The sequence below is a fragment of the Phalacrocorax aristotelis genome, chromosome Z (genome assembly GCF_949628215.1).
Source record: "Phalacrocorax aristotelis chromosome Z, bGulAri2.1, whole genome shotgun sequence".
Taxonomy (NCBI): domain Eukaryota; kingdom Metazoa; phylum Chordata; class Aves; order Suliformes; family Phalacrocoracidae; genus Phalacrocorax; species Phalacrocorax aristotelis.
The window spans coordinates 77,980,481-77,997,050 of NC_134311.1; the positions used below are offsets into that span (position 1 = coordinate 77,980,481).

The 16,570-nt window shown below is 41.7% G+C and overlaps 1 protein-coding gene across 1 annotated transcript; it reads left to right on the forward strand.

Annotated features, from left to right (window-relative positions):
• The first annotated feature begins 109 nt into the window (after positions 1-109).
• On the forward strand, positions 110-16,351 carry LOC142050187 (urea transporter 2-like). The gene is made up of 9 exons (XM_075078589.1): positions 110-198; positions 5,935-6,097; positions 6,821-7,010; positions 7,358-7,486; positions 8,599-8,791; positions 10,149-10,296; positions 10,895-11,029; positions 11,981-12,030; positions 12,732-16,351. The coding sequence occupies exons 2-9, from the start codon at positions 5,950-5,952 to the stop codon at positions 12,906-12,908; spliced, it is 1,170 nt and encodes a 389-aa protein (XP_074934690.1). The 5' UTR covers positions 110-198; positions 5,935-5,949; the 3' UTR covers positions 12,909-16,351.
• Positions 16,352-16,570: the final 219 nt, after the last annotated feature.

Sequence of the window (16,570 nt, forward strand, 5' to 3'; positions counted from 1 at the left end):
GAGAATTCAAGAGGCAACCTTCTGAACATTTGCTTGGAGTTCACCAAGTGGGAGGAGAAACTAACTAATTAGTAATTAGGACAGGAGACACGCTAGCCTATATAAGCTGGTGGGGCATTTTCTTTTTCATACTCTTAGCCGTGCCTTCCTTCTGTGCTAGCCAGCAAAGCAACAGCTACTCCTGAACTCATCAGAGAGGTAAGAGCACTCTGTTCCTTTTAATGCACAGCAGTAAACATGCACCCTGTTACTGACTTACCTGGATCTTTCTTCTCTCCCAAAACACCTAACAAATGGCATTTGAACAGTCCTCCTGAGTGAGAGCAGCTAAGGCTCAAAGAGGAGCACAGAGGTTGGGGAATGTGTACAAGAATTTCAGTTACTGAGAATTTTCTAGCAGGGTAAGGATTTATTAGTACTACCTAGCCCAGCTGGCTGAACCTTTGAGAAAAAAAAAGGGGGGGGGGAAGGGCGGGGAAGATCAAACTGGAACTCTTTAACATCTCCTTTTACTGCCTTTGTATTCTGCAAAATGAAAAATGCCCAGATAGTAATAATATGCAGTTAATGTGATAGTATCTCTGGATTTCTCTGTCCCCAAGAGACAGATCTCTGAAAATTGAATTGCGAATGGGCTTAATGAATATTGGGATCTCAGGGATGAGCTTTCTTTTGAACTAATGCTTTGAAATGTGTCTTATGTGGGAATACCTGAACTTTTTTTTCAGTGAGGGTCAGGTGCATTATAATCTCTCCGTTTTGGGGAGTGTGCTTGTGCATGCATGTGTTTCTATACATAACACACCACTATACTTACCCAGCTTTACTAAACCCCTGGTAACATTACATAGGCTATGCTGGAATCAGAGTTTCTGAGAATCTGGCCCTTTCCTCCTATTGTACTTGGACGCAGGAATTCCTCTAACAACACAGAGCTGGCTGCCCGCACATTTCAGAGCAACAATTCAGAGGATGCCAGATACAATGACTGTAATTGTGCAGCAGCGGTTCCTCAGACAAACAAAACCCACACTGTAATTTAAATCCTCTTGATTTACAGCATAGCTTGAGTTTTGTCAGGGAGAGAGGAAAATTCCAGAAAGAAGAGAAAGTACTAGATAACTTTGCTGCATCTTCAGAGATAAAAGCCCAACATCTAGCCACACAGGCACTAGCTTGGAAATCATTGTAATCTAGGAGTATTAAAACAATTAACCAAACCAAAGCCTCTGTTCCTTTTCCAGCTGCAAGCACAGCACCACTCTTACCATGCATAACACATAATGAATGTGTGACTGGGCTTGTCTTAATCTCAGCACATGAATAAAATGTATTTGCAGGATAGATGTTGCAGGAGTGCAGCACCAGCACGGAGTCTGCTTCGCTGCAGCTTTAATGGGGCTTTACTGAGATGCCGTAGGTTATGGCATGACATGGCAGAAGTGTACACAAGTGGAAGAGAAATTGATTTAGGGAGACATGGAGTTGCATAACATCAATGCTTTGCTACAGGACATTTATTAACTCTGAAAAGATGATTAAAAAAACCTAATAGATTAGCTTCTTGGCCCTGTGATTGTTTCATTTTCATGCAAGAGAAACATCTTTTTTATTTTCTGTTTTCACAGGTTCCATTTCATAGCTGATACAGAAGTATCTAGGTACTTTTATCTGCAAAACTTTCCTTCTTTCTTACATGAGCATTCTTAGCAAGGATGGCAGAGGGATATTATCCAACAGCACAAAGGTATCCAGGCAAGGAGAGGCAGAAAACATGTGGAATCATTGGGGAAAAGCAGCTGTGCCCCAAGTCCAGCTCTCACTTTCCATGTTACACCATGGGAAAATAGTTTTAAATAGTTCCTCTGCACTTGCAGCAGGGCACAAATCAGTCCTTGCACCACAGAGATGAAGAAGACATTCAGACTTGCTCTGCCTAGGTCATGCTGTGGCTTCTCTACCACACCAGTTACATACCAGCACTGGGAGCCCACACTGCATTTCCTACCAAATGCTTGTCTGGAGCACCTCTCCAGAGCATACATGAGATCAGGCACTGCACTTCAAGCTGTGTGTCCGAGAGCAGGACTTACACAGTCTCTAGTTAAAAATCTGACATCAAAAACCACTTCCCCAAACTAATAGAAATAAAGAATAATTTTAAAAATTTCTATTAAATCCTGCCCCCCTGCAGAAGCCAGGCAATCTGTTCCAACAGAGTAGTCCTTTCACGATTATTTCTATTTCCTTCTTTCATGCACTAAGGAAAAAAGCCCACTTTGACTGAAAACTGCATGTTAACCTAACTTCAATAGCATGTCTTCAAAAGACCTGCTGTAGACTCACCTTCATGCAACCCCTGTCAGAACATGCACACTTCAGCTTGAATTAATATTCGAACATATCTTAAAATTCTCTGAGCATCTCCATTATTCTGGGATGAGACACCATTTGTCTTCTGTCTTTTCTTAAATAGCTGCTATTGCCTACTCCCTAAAACAAGGTAACATGTTGGCTGATAATTAATCTGAGCCTATATGGCAGCTGCTGCTTCTTACAATGTCAAAAATTATTAAAAGTGCCAAAAAATTCTATGTTGATTCCAGTTTCCAAGTGATTCATTACTCCTCTATACTTTTTTGGGGCAACTAAGCAGAAGTAGAGCAAGTCCTCCATTTCTGGACAGATGGGTCAACCCTCGTGTCTGTGGTGACAGCCGGACCCAGGAGGCAGCCCTCACACAGAGCCCTGCATGTGATTAGGGGTGACAGTGAGGCCAGCGAGGCTGGATCTGCTGTGAAGATCCCACCCAAAACCAAGGGTGCTCTTAGCCTACCCACTACAGACCAGGCTGCTCTGCAGGTGATGGGGGTGTTTTGTAATGATTTTCTTCTCCTTCAGTAAGTGTAAGCTGATAAGAAAGATGAGCCCAAGTTTATGTGATCCCTCTCTAGAGAGACATATTATTTGATAGACAGGAATGTAATGAATGTGAGTTTGACCAGTGCTGCTGGCCAGAAGGCACCCATGGTTACCCCCTAATCACTGTGATTTTGAATATTCCAGAAGAACAGGTATGCAGGGCATTGATGCAGCCTTCATCAGGGGAGAAGTTCAAGCTAGGTTGGTGGAAGTGACTCACCTGGTCACCTGGTCTTTTTTGCTGTGCCAAGTGCTTTGAGCTGATTTCATTTCTGCCCATGAAAACCCAGAGCAAAGTAGTTCTCCAGTCTCAGACTTGCACCGTGCAGTACAGCCTTACACAGCCGCCGTGCCAGCAGCACTGCCCATGCACTGCCAAATAGCCTCAATAGCCGATTAAAGGCTCCACATCTCACAGGGGCTTAGAGCATGTCATTATTATATATCCCAGGGTAAAAATTACTTTGCACAAGAAAGAAACAAAACTCCACTCAGGTGCTTACCATGGGAGAATTCCTTTCCCATTCATTCTGGTCCTGATTCAGCAAAGCACTGAATTCACATTGCTTCACTGGGAAGTTAAGTATGCACTTAAGTGCTTTCCTATGGCAAAGCAACTCAAAGTTTTGACAAACCAGGGCTTCCAGCTTGACCCATTCTCTTCTCCACCACATGTGCAGGCCAGACAGTGACTCTGACACTCCACATGCACGTTACATCCCACACTGCAGAATGTCTCCAGACTCCTGTGGTGCCACCAGCTCCTCACTCAGCATGCAGGGAAACATATCGGTCATGTTAGCACTGGACTTACAACATCACTCTGCAAACACAAATCCAACAGCCCTTGACTTTATGGATTAGCAACAGAGAAAGCCTGTGTTACATAAAGAGGAAGACTCTTTAAATTAAAAATATAAATGCACTTTTACCAAGTGAATAGCGTTTATCTTGGCTGGAAATTTTGATTTAAGTGCATCCAATTCACTTTTTCCATTATTTCAGAATAAAATATGAGAAAAGCGAAGGTTAATGAATCAAAGTAATGAATTATAACTGAGCCAGGAAAAACCTTTCCAGCACCAAGACACCATCCCTAACAACACACTTATTCTTTTCTTTTCGTCCTCCTATTGTTAAGTTCCTTGCCTTCATGTCCTATACAAAGTCAAATTCAACACTTGTACGTACTGGTCCTGTCTTTACCCTCTTTCATGTGGGATATATTCTTACATTAGCAGAGTTCTTCCAGAAGGCAGAAAATGTCTATTTATTATTTGTGCTAATATTTTCTACTTCCTGAAATGTTGCCATCAACCTTCCAATAACATAGGGTAAGAAACTGGCCAGGATGTACATTAACCAGCTGTTCCCCCACAAAGACTCAGAGATGCTTAACCACATGTCTGGGTCTGCAAGTGTAATGCCCAGGAGTAAGGCTGCTTTAGCTTAAGTACTCAGCACCTGTATTTCTGAAGTATGAATACTCCTCCCCAGCTGCCAAGAAGGCTTTTACTGAAGTTGTGAGTTGAGGTCTACCTCCAGTAATTAGGTGTTTGTATGATCTTATTTAGACTACTAACTCACAACCTAAATTCTTTACATCCTGCACAAGCTGTAACTCACCAGTGAGACCTGAAGCAGCTCTGGTTCTGTATTCACTCAGCAACATACTTGCCTTGTGTTTTCTTTGTCTTGACAATTACCAAGAATTAGTCCTACTCTTCAGGAAACTGAATGTACTCCAGTGAAAGGTTTGGTTGTTTTAAATTTGCTGACTTTGTATTGAGAATAGACCCTTAAACAAATAACAAATTGGCTCTAGGACATTGTTTTTAAACTCCAGTGTTTGCAGCTAAGTATAAATCTCTGATCCATGTGCCTGAATGAAGCTGTCTAGAGCTGTATGAGGTGCCAAAGGGTATTCCAGCAGCTCCTAATCCAAAGGGCTTTTCTCCCATAGAGGACCCTGTCTCTGCTAGCCCTGCATAGATGCTCCAAACACCTCTGTTTGACCTCTAATGTTCCCCTACCTTCTTAAAGTCTTGATATAGTGCCTGCTAAATTTAATAAGAGTCTTTTCATTAATCCCTGAGGATGTCTTACCACAGGTCGCAATATGTGGTCACCTATCTTGTCTTATGCTGAAGAGCAAAGGCCAGCGCAGACCACATAACACCCTGCTGGACAGCTGGCAGAGAGAAGGCGGCAACATGGCTAAGGTAGAAGGGAAAGCAAGCACTCTGATTTTGTCCTTTTAGTTCTTAAATCAGTGCTGGGTACTTCTAAAAATGAGGCAGCTAACAGTACAATTCAACACAGAAAAAAAAGTGTACGTATACGTGTGAGTAATGGAGTAAAGTACCATGAACAACCCTCAATCTAAGACCATGCTCATGAGAAAGGTTGAGCTCATCCCAGTAGGTGACTGTATAGAGACCCATAAACCTAACTTTAGGTACCTATTATTGATGGCTGATGGATAAATTCAAACTGGAAATATGGGTTAAGCAGCAGGGGAACCAACCATTGAAGCAGCTTCCTAGGTTGTGGTTCAACTTCTACCAACTTCTGTGTTCAACTTCTATCAATTTGAATCTTGAGGTAAGCTTTAACTTCTGTGAACCAGTGTCTCCTAATTCTCCCTTGCACTTCTTGAAGTCACCCTCTAAATCAAGAGCTGCTTGACATCTAGAAAACATGGTATAGCTGAGCAGCTTGTTAAAATCAGGTGAAATATTGCTATCATACAAGACTCATTAGTCTTTTCTGGTATTCAAATCAACAATTGCATGAAGGTCTGGAAGGACAGCACAGGGTCCCAAGAGCACATGAAGAGATAATGTTCATGGAGACTTGAGAATCAGGTGTCAAGAGTAAGAAATTTTCCTCTTTCTAGCTCCAGAATAACACATGGTAAGAAATAATATGTGGTAGAGAGAATAAACAGGGACCAGTAAGAGGCATTGTAATGAACTCTTCTTTTTACTTTTCCCTTGATTTTTATCAAAGCATCAAAACATCAGCATGGAAAATAGTGTTGATATCAAGACAGAAACCAAGGGTGAAGGAAAGCCAATAAAGCAGAATCCACTGACCCAAGCTGGCAAGAGAGTCTGCAGAGCTGTGGGGTATATCACTGGAGACATGAAGGAATTTGAAGCCTGGTTAACAGGTAAAGATACTTCATCATGACTAATTAGGGAATTCCAAAGAAGAATTACATCAAAGGAATACTAACTAACTTCTCAGTAACATGATTCATGTTGAAGTATTACAGAAACTACCTCTGCCATGATTTATTTCCATTTTGTAGGAAAAAAAATCAGCTTTGTGCAGAGATCCACATATTGCTTAAATCTTCAAGATGACTGAGATGACATTTACCTCCAACATGCCATGTACAAAGTGAATTTAGTCCCACAGAACATAACCTGGGATGGTTATTTTGTGCTCTGCCATTCTTCATTACACTCCATGTCCTTTCAGCTGAGCAGTTTCTGTCAAGCCTAATGCCACTGTGAAGCTGAATTACACATCAGTAGGTGTGTTTGGTCCCCATAATAAATCAGCAACGGGATACACACACGACTTGCCATCTGAGGCACAGACATCATAAATTAGCCAGTTCATATGAAACTGGTCCAGGGTACTTTATAATAGGGGACCCTGGCAACCACACTGTTCATCTCAGTTTTCCAGATGTAAGACTCCAGTATAGACTATAATAAATCGCAGTCAGGTTTTGCAGTCTTGTTGATTCATTGCTTCAGCCATGCTGCCAAGTTCCACTGCCAAAACTCTTCCCGAGTTTCAAAAAAAACCATCCCAAATCAGTATCATCTGTGCATTTTGTCTTTTTATTATTATTATTATTATTTAATTTGATCTCTTCCAGACAAACCTTTCATGATCAAGTTTATTGACTGGGTGCTGCGTGGGATATCCCAGGGGGTGTTTGTCAACAACCCCCTCAGTGGGCTTATTGTAGTTGCTGGTTTCCTGGTGCAGAACCCATGGTGGACACTCACAGGCTGTTTAGGAACAGTTGTCTCAACTTTAACAGCTCTTATTCTGGGTCAGGACAGGTAAGTCCATCCTTTTCCCCTTCAAATCCAGACTGTCACTTCAATGTTGACTTAAGTGTTAAGGGACGTGGATGAAAAGCATGTATCTAGCCCATGTATCTGGTCTGGTAGGACCAGGCAGATCTTCCCCAGGCTGCACCTGATGCAGAGGGACACTAGAGGTAACTGCAGAAGGGGTGGCTGGGGCTGAGAGGAGAAGGGACTCAGGCATGTAAAACTGGAGGTCAGTGTACAAGCCTTGGCAAGTTGTCATCACACAGAGCCATAACCGCGTGGGAGGGAGAGAGTGATGCAAGCAAAGCACCCGCAGGGGAGGAGATTTCAAGCTGGTTGTTTCTTTCACGCAGATCAGCTATTGAAGCAGGCCTGTATGGCTATAACGGGGTCTTGGTGGGATTGCTCATGGCCGTCTTCTCTGCTAAGGGGGACTACCACTGGTGGCTTCTGCTGCCGGTAACACTGGTGTCCATGACGTGGTAAGTCAGATAGCCCCTCTGCTTCTTATTCCAGTCCCAGTGTCCCCACACTAAGACTGAGCTGTTGTATTTTTATGCACTATACAGACTACAATGGGAAAGAAACACAACTGGCACATCTGTGCTACTAAATCTGCACTGTTATTTGCACTTTTAAATTTAAATGTAATCCCAAAACAAATAAAATACCCACATAATCGCAAATAAACCCAATGGGGAAACAGAAAATCGATGGTTGATTATACGTAGTTCAATGCCCTAGATGTTAGCCATATTGCTGCAATGCATCAATTCATTTTTGTCTCAAGAGGAACATTATTTTAACCATTCTCTACCACTATCAAGCACAAGTGTTTCATCTAGTTAAGCCACCATATAAAAATGTCATGAAAATTTAGCTTTCCAGGCACAGAAGCTGTTCAGTGGTCCCGAGACATGATGGTTGATGCTAATGAAAACAAACAACTAATACTACTTTACTCATATATATGACAGCATAATCTGCTAGGTATTTGGACAGCAAAAATTTTGAAAGCTGGTCTTTTGCCCCCAAATGTCTAGTTGGAGATTGGTAAACAACACATGTCATCTGTCTGCCTGAAGTTCATGTAGTGTTATACTCACCTTAATAAGCACAACTTTGAAGTCAGCCTTTACTTCTGATCCATAAGCTTGAACAAGGACGCACAGCCACCTTCACAATTCACTCAGACCTGGCACAGGCGTCCTAAATTCAGACCACTTCAATTACTGGGGGAAAAAAAAAAAAAAAAGAAGAAAAAAAACCCAAACCACTGAGACTGAGCTGTGGAATAACTTCAGTAAATCACTGGATCCTCCACATGAGTGGAGGATCTTGGCTTCTTCATGGTCACCAAATTCACCCCATAATATGACAGGAATCTGTACATTGCTAACTGCCCTGGGATGGGTAGGAAATTTACTGAGTGACCCTAGCATATCTCTGATTTTATCAGAAAGACTGAGGAAATTAAATAGCTTTTTTTTAAAAAGAAATAGAGCGAATTTCCTGCAGATGGGTTTTTTGTTGGGACTTTGTCTTTTTACTTAGACAACAAGCTCCCAGTGAGACCATTTTGTTCTTCTTTCAGCCCTGTTTTCACCAGCGCTTTAGGCTCAGTCTTCCGTAAGTGGGATCTGCCTGTTTTCACCTTGCCTTTCAACTTGGCCTTGATGCTCTATCTGGCTGCATCAGGACCCCATAACCTCTTCTTCCCTACAACTGTCATTCAGCCTGCAACAGCAACACCAAACATCACCTGGACGGACGCTGAAATGCCAATGGTAGGATGCCCTAAAGATAACAGCCTTCTCCATCTACGAAGAAAACCACTATAGAATTGTATTATCTTCCTTTATGTTACTGCATTATGGCCTGGCAGTACAAAATCGCATTTATAAGACAGCTATTATCCAAAACATAACAGTTTACTCTAGGAATTGACATTTTTGATAACTTGAAAATAAGAATCTTTTTGGTATCTGGTATCTTTCATTTACAGTTGGATCTGAATTACAGTCTTCAAAATGTCTCTAGAATCTAATTACCCGTTACTGCATGTATACAGATCAGCACCCCATAGATAAGATTGTGCTGAGACTACCCGTTAACTCACAGGTTAATTTTAGTTTTTCACATAGTGTGCTGTGTTTTTAAAATTATATATTTACAACTAGAAATGAGCAGGTAGAGGTTACTATGGAAGAATGGTTACAAACATGGGTGCAGGCATATGTTCACATATTTTTAGTTAATATTCAAGTGTGACCTTTCAAAAAAAAAAATTATTCTCCTGCATAGCATGGTAAACAACATAGATACCAGAGTAATAGCTTTCCCCTAAGGCTCAGTGGACTATTTTGAGGAGTTTCCAGGGAGTGATTAAGAAAAATAAGTTAATTGATACTAAATAGCAATCCACATGAGTGACATTTCTAGAAGAATGTTTGCTACAGTGCATAATTTTATGGAGACCATAAATGGACTGCTCTAAGTGGAGGAACACAACATTTTGACAAAAAGTGTCCTAAAATCTTCTCTAAGTTGTAACGAAGTTGGGCTCTGTCCCACCAACCCAGCAGTTCTTACTCATATTCCTAGTGAATCCCAAGGGAGTTTCAGGTGTATAAACACATCAGGGATACAGCCTTACCTGAGTGAAGTCTTCTAATTCTGGCCAAGGCATTATTACCTATTTCATCCTCGGATCTGGCCACTTAAGAGTATCTTCTCAGAGGCATCATCTACCTGAGCACTTCCATTTCCTAGATTCACTGTCATATTCCATAACAGCACAGAAAATGGCCAAGTCAGCAGCATGTGTAAAGGTGATGAGCAAACCCTTCCAAGTCTTTTCACAAAAGACATTTACCTTTGATGTTAGAGCAAAAACCCAGCAGAGGAGCTCATGGCTGGGGAACAAGGCATGACACATTTTTATCGAAGGGGAAACCCTGTGGAAATGTCCCGCTGCCTTCCAAGAAGTGTTCAGACTTTCCACTTACAGTCCAGAAAGAGAGACTGCATCCAACAAATGCCAAACACAAACCTGGCCAAGAAAAATGCTAAAAAAAAAAAATAAATTACAAAGCTAATAACAAATTGTTGGTTTGTTTTGGTTTCTGTTTTTCATACCTGCAGCTCCTGCAATCCATTCCCGTCGGGGTGGGTCAGGTTTATGGATGCAATAACCCTTGGACTGGGGGAATTTTCCTAATTGCTTTATTTATCTCTTCTCCGCTCATTTGTCTGCATGCAGCAATTGGATCAGCAGTGGGGATGCTGGCAGGTAAGGATTTAAAGATTTGACTTGTGTCACAGATTAATATAAAAGCATGGAGAATAAAAGAGGAACTGCAATGAGTAGAGCATTTACAGTCACAAATGTTTCTTCCTTTGGAGAATGCTTGAAAAAAATTATATATACAATTCTTTATTAAGAATCCTTTTGATTGACTTCCCCAGGCTCTTACCTCATTTTATGATGGTGGAACTCTTCAGAATAAGAGTATTTTTGGCTGAAAATGAATTTTGTCATTAAATATTTCATTTCAGAATACATTCTGATGGTTTTAGGAGCAGCTTAATAAAAGCCATAGCCATCAGTCTGAATGTGCAGGCCTCAGGGACGCATTTAGAGTTCACATGTAGGCGCGTTCACTCGTAGATCTTCTGCTGAAATCGTGTGGCCAGATTCAGCTCAGCAGCACCAGGGAAATTCTGCCATGATTGGATTAGAGTGGCTTTAGTCTTAGACGGTAGCAACACGACTACAAACACTCTGTGTGTGCATGAAGGCTAGAGCCCTAAAAAGTTGAACTAATGCCATTTCTAGCTGCTTTTATTTCTTTGGCCAAGGAATGACACATCTTTGACTTATTTTGCAGCACTGAGCTTAGCAACACCTTTTAGCAAAATCTACTCTGGCTTGTGGGGCTACAACAGCTCCCTCTCATGCGCGGCGATCGGAGGCATGTTCTATGCTTTCACCTGGCAGACACATTTGCTGGCAATTGCCTGTGGTACGTACCCTATGGATTTTCACTACTGCCATGTTTCCTTTTGAAGTGAGACAAGATGCATTTATACTGGGGATGGACTGAAGCCAGATGGCCACCTCTGGAGAGGCAGATGAGCTTAGGCGAGACTGATGAATGATGGAGACGGATGTTGGAGCCATTGCTCTAACATACCCTGACAAAATAAAAGAAGTGCTTTCACTTTCAGACAAAAGTTGTGTTCAAAAGAAGAGGTGCAATCAGTGGACACTGATTTAGGTCTTTGAAATTAGATGCTTAGTTTTGAGGTTTTAATTATGTTCATTCAACATTGCTGGATGAATCATATTGGGTTTTCCAATCACAGATACCAGCTTAAATTCCTTCTTTGGAGAAGAACATATCTAAGGTTTGAGAAACCTGGAGCTCAAGATCAGCCCACACCTGGCGTTAGATAGCACAGTTTCCCCATTCTACTGAAATGGATACCAAAGGCATGAGCTAAGCAACTCAGAATGATTGAAGAATTATTTATAAGGCAATTCCATATGAAATTTCAATATCGCAGTGAGCTGGGAGTGAAATTATTGCTCATTCAGTGCTCATATAAAAAAGTTTTAGCTTTGTATCTCATTGACCCACCTTCTAGCCCTAGAGGCAGGAGAGATGGGGATAGAAGGGTTATGTTCCTATTAAACCCCATCCATCAAGCTATATACTTTCCACATCACCGCATTTTTCAAAAGCCTCTGTTTCTATAGTCACACTTTTCATCACTCCATTTCTTTTTTGTTTTGCCCTTTCCATGAGCTGCAGAGAGGACACAGTGCGAAGGAAAGCGCTTTAAGAGGGCACTGTCCAGGCACGGTCACAAATATTGGTTGAGCTACCTAAGGCAGTGTGAGAGATGTTTCTCCTTGCTGGTTTCCTCCATGAGCAACTGAACTCACCAGGAACTAACTTTCTTTTTCACAGCATTCTTCAGTGCCTATCTGGGAGCAACTGTGACTAACATGTTGTCTGTGGTAAGTAGTGTACCAGCTAAGGTCTTGTTTCCAACAGTAGATTTAAACACTCTATATTTTCCTGGCTTGTAAAGCAAGACACCAAGACTCAGAGAACAATTCTGCCAAAAAGCTGATCCGGGAGAGAGAACACTATATGCCATGGGATTTGGTGTGGTTCCCACTGAAACAGACCACTTACAATCCTCACTTACCACTTTTCATCCCCAGAGCTTACATGAACTTCCACAGCTCAGCCCTCAACACCTCTGAGGTAATTATATGTCTATACTCTGTGCCTGAGCGATTGAGAAAAGGGCTCTCCACTTGTGTAAAGAAACCTCAAATTTGGTTTAATTGCTTTGTGCAAATGCCAAAAGGCAGTCAGTACAACAGCCCAGGGAAAAGCTGAATGCTTCTGGTATCAGCTCCTGTCTCATCTGCATCAGCTCCTATCTCACCTCCATCCAAGACCACTGCAGATCTACAAAGAGAAGGCAGCCTTCTCACCAGAGCTGGTAGATGTTGCAGGTTAATTCACAATGTCAAGATCTCATAAAGAAATCCTGCGTCCCCAGGGAGAGACCCCTTGCAAAACCATGTCAAGGCTTACTTGAGAAAACTTGTTCCAAGCTGCCTGGCTCTCAGTTTTGTTCAAGGGCTGGGGGATCACATGAAAGAAAGACACATAGTAAATAGGTGGTTTGTATTTTTCTTTGCAGTTTGGGATGCCATCAGGAACCTGGTCTTTTTGCTTGTCTGCACTGATCTTCCTTTTAATAACCACAAACAACTCTGCCATCTACAAGCTACCACTCTCCAAAGTCACCTATCCAGAAGCCAATCGAGCTTATTATCTGAAGATGAAGCAACGTCAGAGGTCTTTCTGTGAGGTATAAAGACCCAAGAAGATAAATACTTTGTGGATTTTAAGGCAAGAGTGCAAGGTGTTTCCCCCCAAAAAACGTGATTTTTGTGTTACAAAGTCAAGAGACTAAAAAATTATATCACCACCTTTGGAGATAACTTTTTCCACTACATTCATTTGTTCTATCATGATTAGATAGGACTGTGCTGTGCTGGAAGGACCTTTCCCAAGACCAATTTGTAATGATTTAAAAGCACATATACTTGAAACGACACTTGAATTTTAAGCAGTGGGGAAACAACTTAGAAATTGGAAAAAAAATCTGTTTATGAAATCCAAGTCACAGCAGTCGGATATCTAGCAATAAAGTGCAGAGCATCTCTCAGCATCTGATAGAACTCCTAACTAATGGCTAAAACCAGCTTACAACGGCAATAGGATACATCTTAGAGAGCTTCAAAGTAGCAGAGAAGTGGAATAAAGAGTAGAAATAAGTAGAAAATAGGTGATGAAGAATCTGACTGGAAGATTGCTCAAGCCCTGTGGAGAGAGATCATCACACACAAGATGGACACAGATAAATTGCAGGCAGCATTCCTAACACTTGCAAAATTTGTGGTAAAAATCACAATAATGGCAGGGACAGTATGTCTATAAGCCCCAGTTTTTTGATGTTTTAGTTTGCACTAGGCTCTAACATTTCATGAAAGAATAGTTTCAAGCCTACCCAATTGTCAAGAAAAGTCTGTAAACCCAAGACCAAGAAAGCAAATGCCAGTGAAAAGTTATTTTCTACCAAAAAAAAGGTAAGAAATGTCATCATTTTATGTTCCTCTAATGATTTTTCTTAATACTTGAAATTGGTCATGGGTTAACAAAGGAAGGGACAGCAGCAAAGTCATTGCTGTCCTTTTCCTACTCAATAAAATGGCTCAGTTCAGTGGATGCACAAGTGGAACTAATCTGAGCTTATCTTCTTGACCTCCCTTCCTACACCATCCCCATCAGCCCACAAATGTCAAGCAGCAAAATGGTGCACTCTGCCAGTCTGCTGCCGAATTTCTGCTCTGCCATCAGCCTCCATACTGCAATGGGAAGAGGATGGTTGGAGAACTGGTGGACGTAGCAGACCTCTGCAGCAGACAAGCCTCATGCCATCTCTGCACGGGCTCCTGGGGTCTGCAGGTAGGGAAGGAGGAAGCTGACCTTGCACCCAACTGTGCTGGTCACCTCGATGGGTGTTAACTCAGCCACCTTTCTGCCTGGTTCACTGAGATACTTCTTCTTACAACAAAGCTGACATCTTCACCACAAATACTCCATATGCTCATGTCCTTCAGTTGGCATTAGTGTACGTGTAGTAATGTTGCTCCTGGGAAAGCACAACAAAACCCATTCCTCTTGTAGCAGAAGAAAGAAAAAGTAACCATGAATAGTGCTACTGCTGATTTTTGAGGTTGGGAAAAAAAAATGTCTTTTTATGAATACCAAAAAGATTCAGATGAAAAATATTTGGGATGAACTGCTGGCAGTATTTTCTGGTGAAGTGTTAGGTTTTCAGACGTTTGACAGTATTCCTGTATGACTGACACTCCAGAGATCTCTTGTAAAAATGTGCCATTTGCTGTGTTTTACTTGATAAATACCTATATAATATTGTATGGATTTGATTTCTAGAATGAATATTCAAGTTTGAGTTTGGTATAAGTTTTCCTCTATTTATAATCACTAAGCTCTTCCAAAGATAGGTTACCTCTTAAATAAGTAGTCTAGAAGATGCTGGAAAATAAAACTACTAAATTGGTATATCGGGGATATTTAGGAAACTTTTAACCTCTGCTCTTTGTACTTACGGCATTTTGCTGCATCAATACCTTCTTAAACGCACAAGTGCAAAGTCTGCCTCTGCACAGGGGGTACGATCAGCCGAAGGCATAGTGTTGTGCCTGCAGACCTAGAGTCGGGGCTGGAAACCTCCTTGAGGGCAGATGAGGGCTTGTTCCTAGGGGAGATGCTGAACAGATCCCCCAGATTGGGGTTAGACAAGGTCATGTTCTGTCCAGAGGATGCACCTCTCCATTTGTCAAACTGCGATAGAAAAGGATATCTTTTGGAGACTGAACTGACACCTTCCCACCGAAGACCATGTGTGCCCCAGAAAGGTAAACCTAAAAAGGCCAGCTTTCTGTCTTATGTATCTGCACTTGGGTAAGAGCACACACTTTATGACCAGTGTAAATCAGCAGATTTCCTCCGACTGGTGCTATTTCAGCTTGCTGTTGCTGAGCAACAGGGATATTTTGGCAGTACTGTAAAGAAACCATATGCACAGAGAGAAAAACAACAAAAGATGAAGGTCATGTCTCAGCCATTAGAAAGACGGGAAATCATTCAGAAGTAATTCTTCATTTTACGATATCCAGATAATTCATTCTTCCCATCACCCCATGAAAAATAACAGTTATCTGGTAATTTTACATGTATATTTGTCAGAATATGCATATCATACTTTTTCCCATTATCGTTCATAACACAGCCTTTGCTAACAGAACTAATTTATTTTATTACTGAAACTGTTCTTTCTTCTTTTTTTTCCCCCTTTACATCAAATAAATGCTATTCAAGTAACAAATTTTTTTCAAGCACTCTTTGTGGGTTCTTGTTTTTGACACATGGGTGATATCAGACTCACAAGAAACATTCATGCTGGGCTGGAGTTTTGGGGCTCTTTCCTGGACTACTTCCCCCTCAGTGCCAGCAGAACACAGCAAAAGAGATGTCACTGTATTTAACATTTCTAAAATTAAGGAAAAAAAGAAAACAACCCACAAATCAAGAACAAAAAAAAACAACAAAAATAATTTAAAAAAAACAAACCACTTGAAAAAAATGACATTTGCTTGGAAAGCAGATTTCATCTAAAAGTCTAACTCAGATGAACTGCCTCACTGGCATTTCCTAGACCACTCTCATTGCTTCTGCCTGATGCTCACAATTCTCTCCAAGACTCCCAGTTCCATATCAAGCTCCACCATTTGACAGGGGCATGTCTCCTGCCCACCAGTATCTTCTGCTGGGGTTCAGCGGCTGACTAGCCCTGGCTGCAGCCACACACCTCACAGTGGGGTTTGTTATTGGAGGGAAATTGGAGGGAGGGAAAGCATGAATGACAACTTAAGACAAGCAAGCATGGGATGCTGAGCAAGGACCAGTGGCTTTTTTGTCAGCAGAGTTCCCTCCTGTCCCCACCCAAAGCAGTGGTGCATCCTCACAGGGCCCAGGGCATGCTGGCAACACCAGCAGTGGTACCAAGAAGTGGGCTACAGCCCTCATTTCCCCTCCCCCTCAGAAAACCAGTATCTGGGCAAGTGCACAGGAGGCCAACATTTAGCCGTGCAGCGAAGACGCTACACCCTTGGTGATGCTGAACTGGGAGGAGGAAACATTCAACCCGGGTCACCTGAAGACCAGACCAAAGAGTCAGTTGCAGAAGCAGGACTGAAACCAGGAGCTATGAGTGCATCACAGCAGCATTCTAGATGCTCAGATCTGGGAACGTGCAACAATACAACCTCCTTTATCTGATCATCCAGGTCTGGTGTGGGTTTTGTTTGGTTTTATCATGTTGTACATGAAATACAAACAGTACAAAGAATTCTTGTGTTGATAATTATCTAATCTTTTAAATCTTGA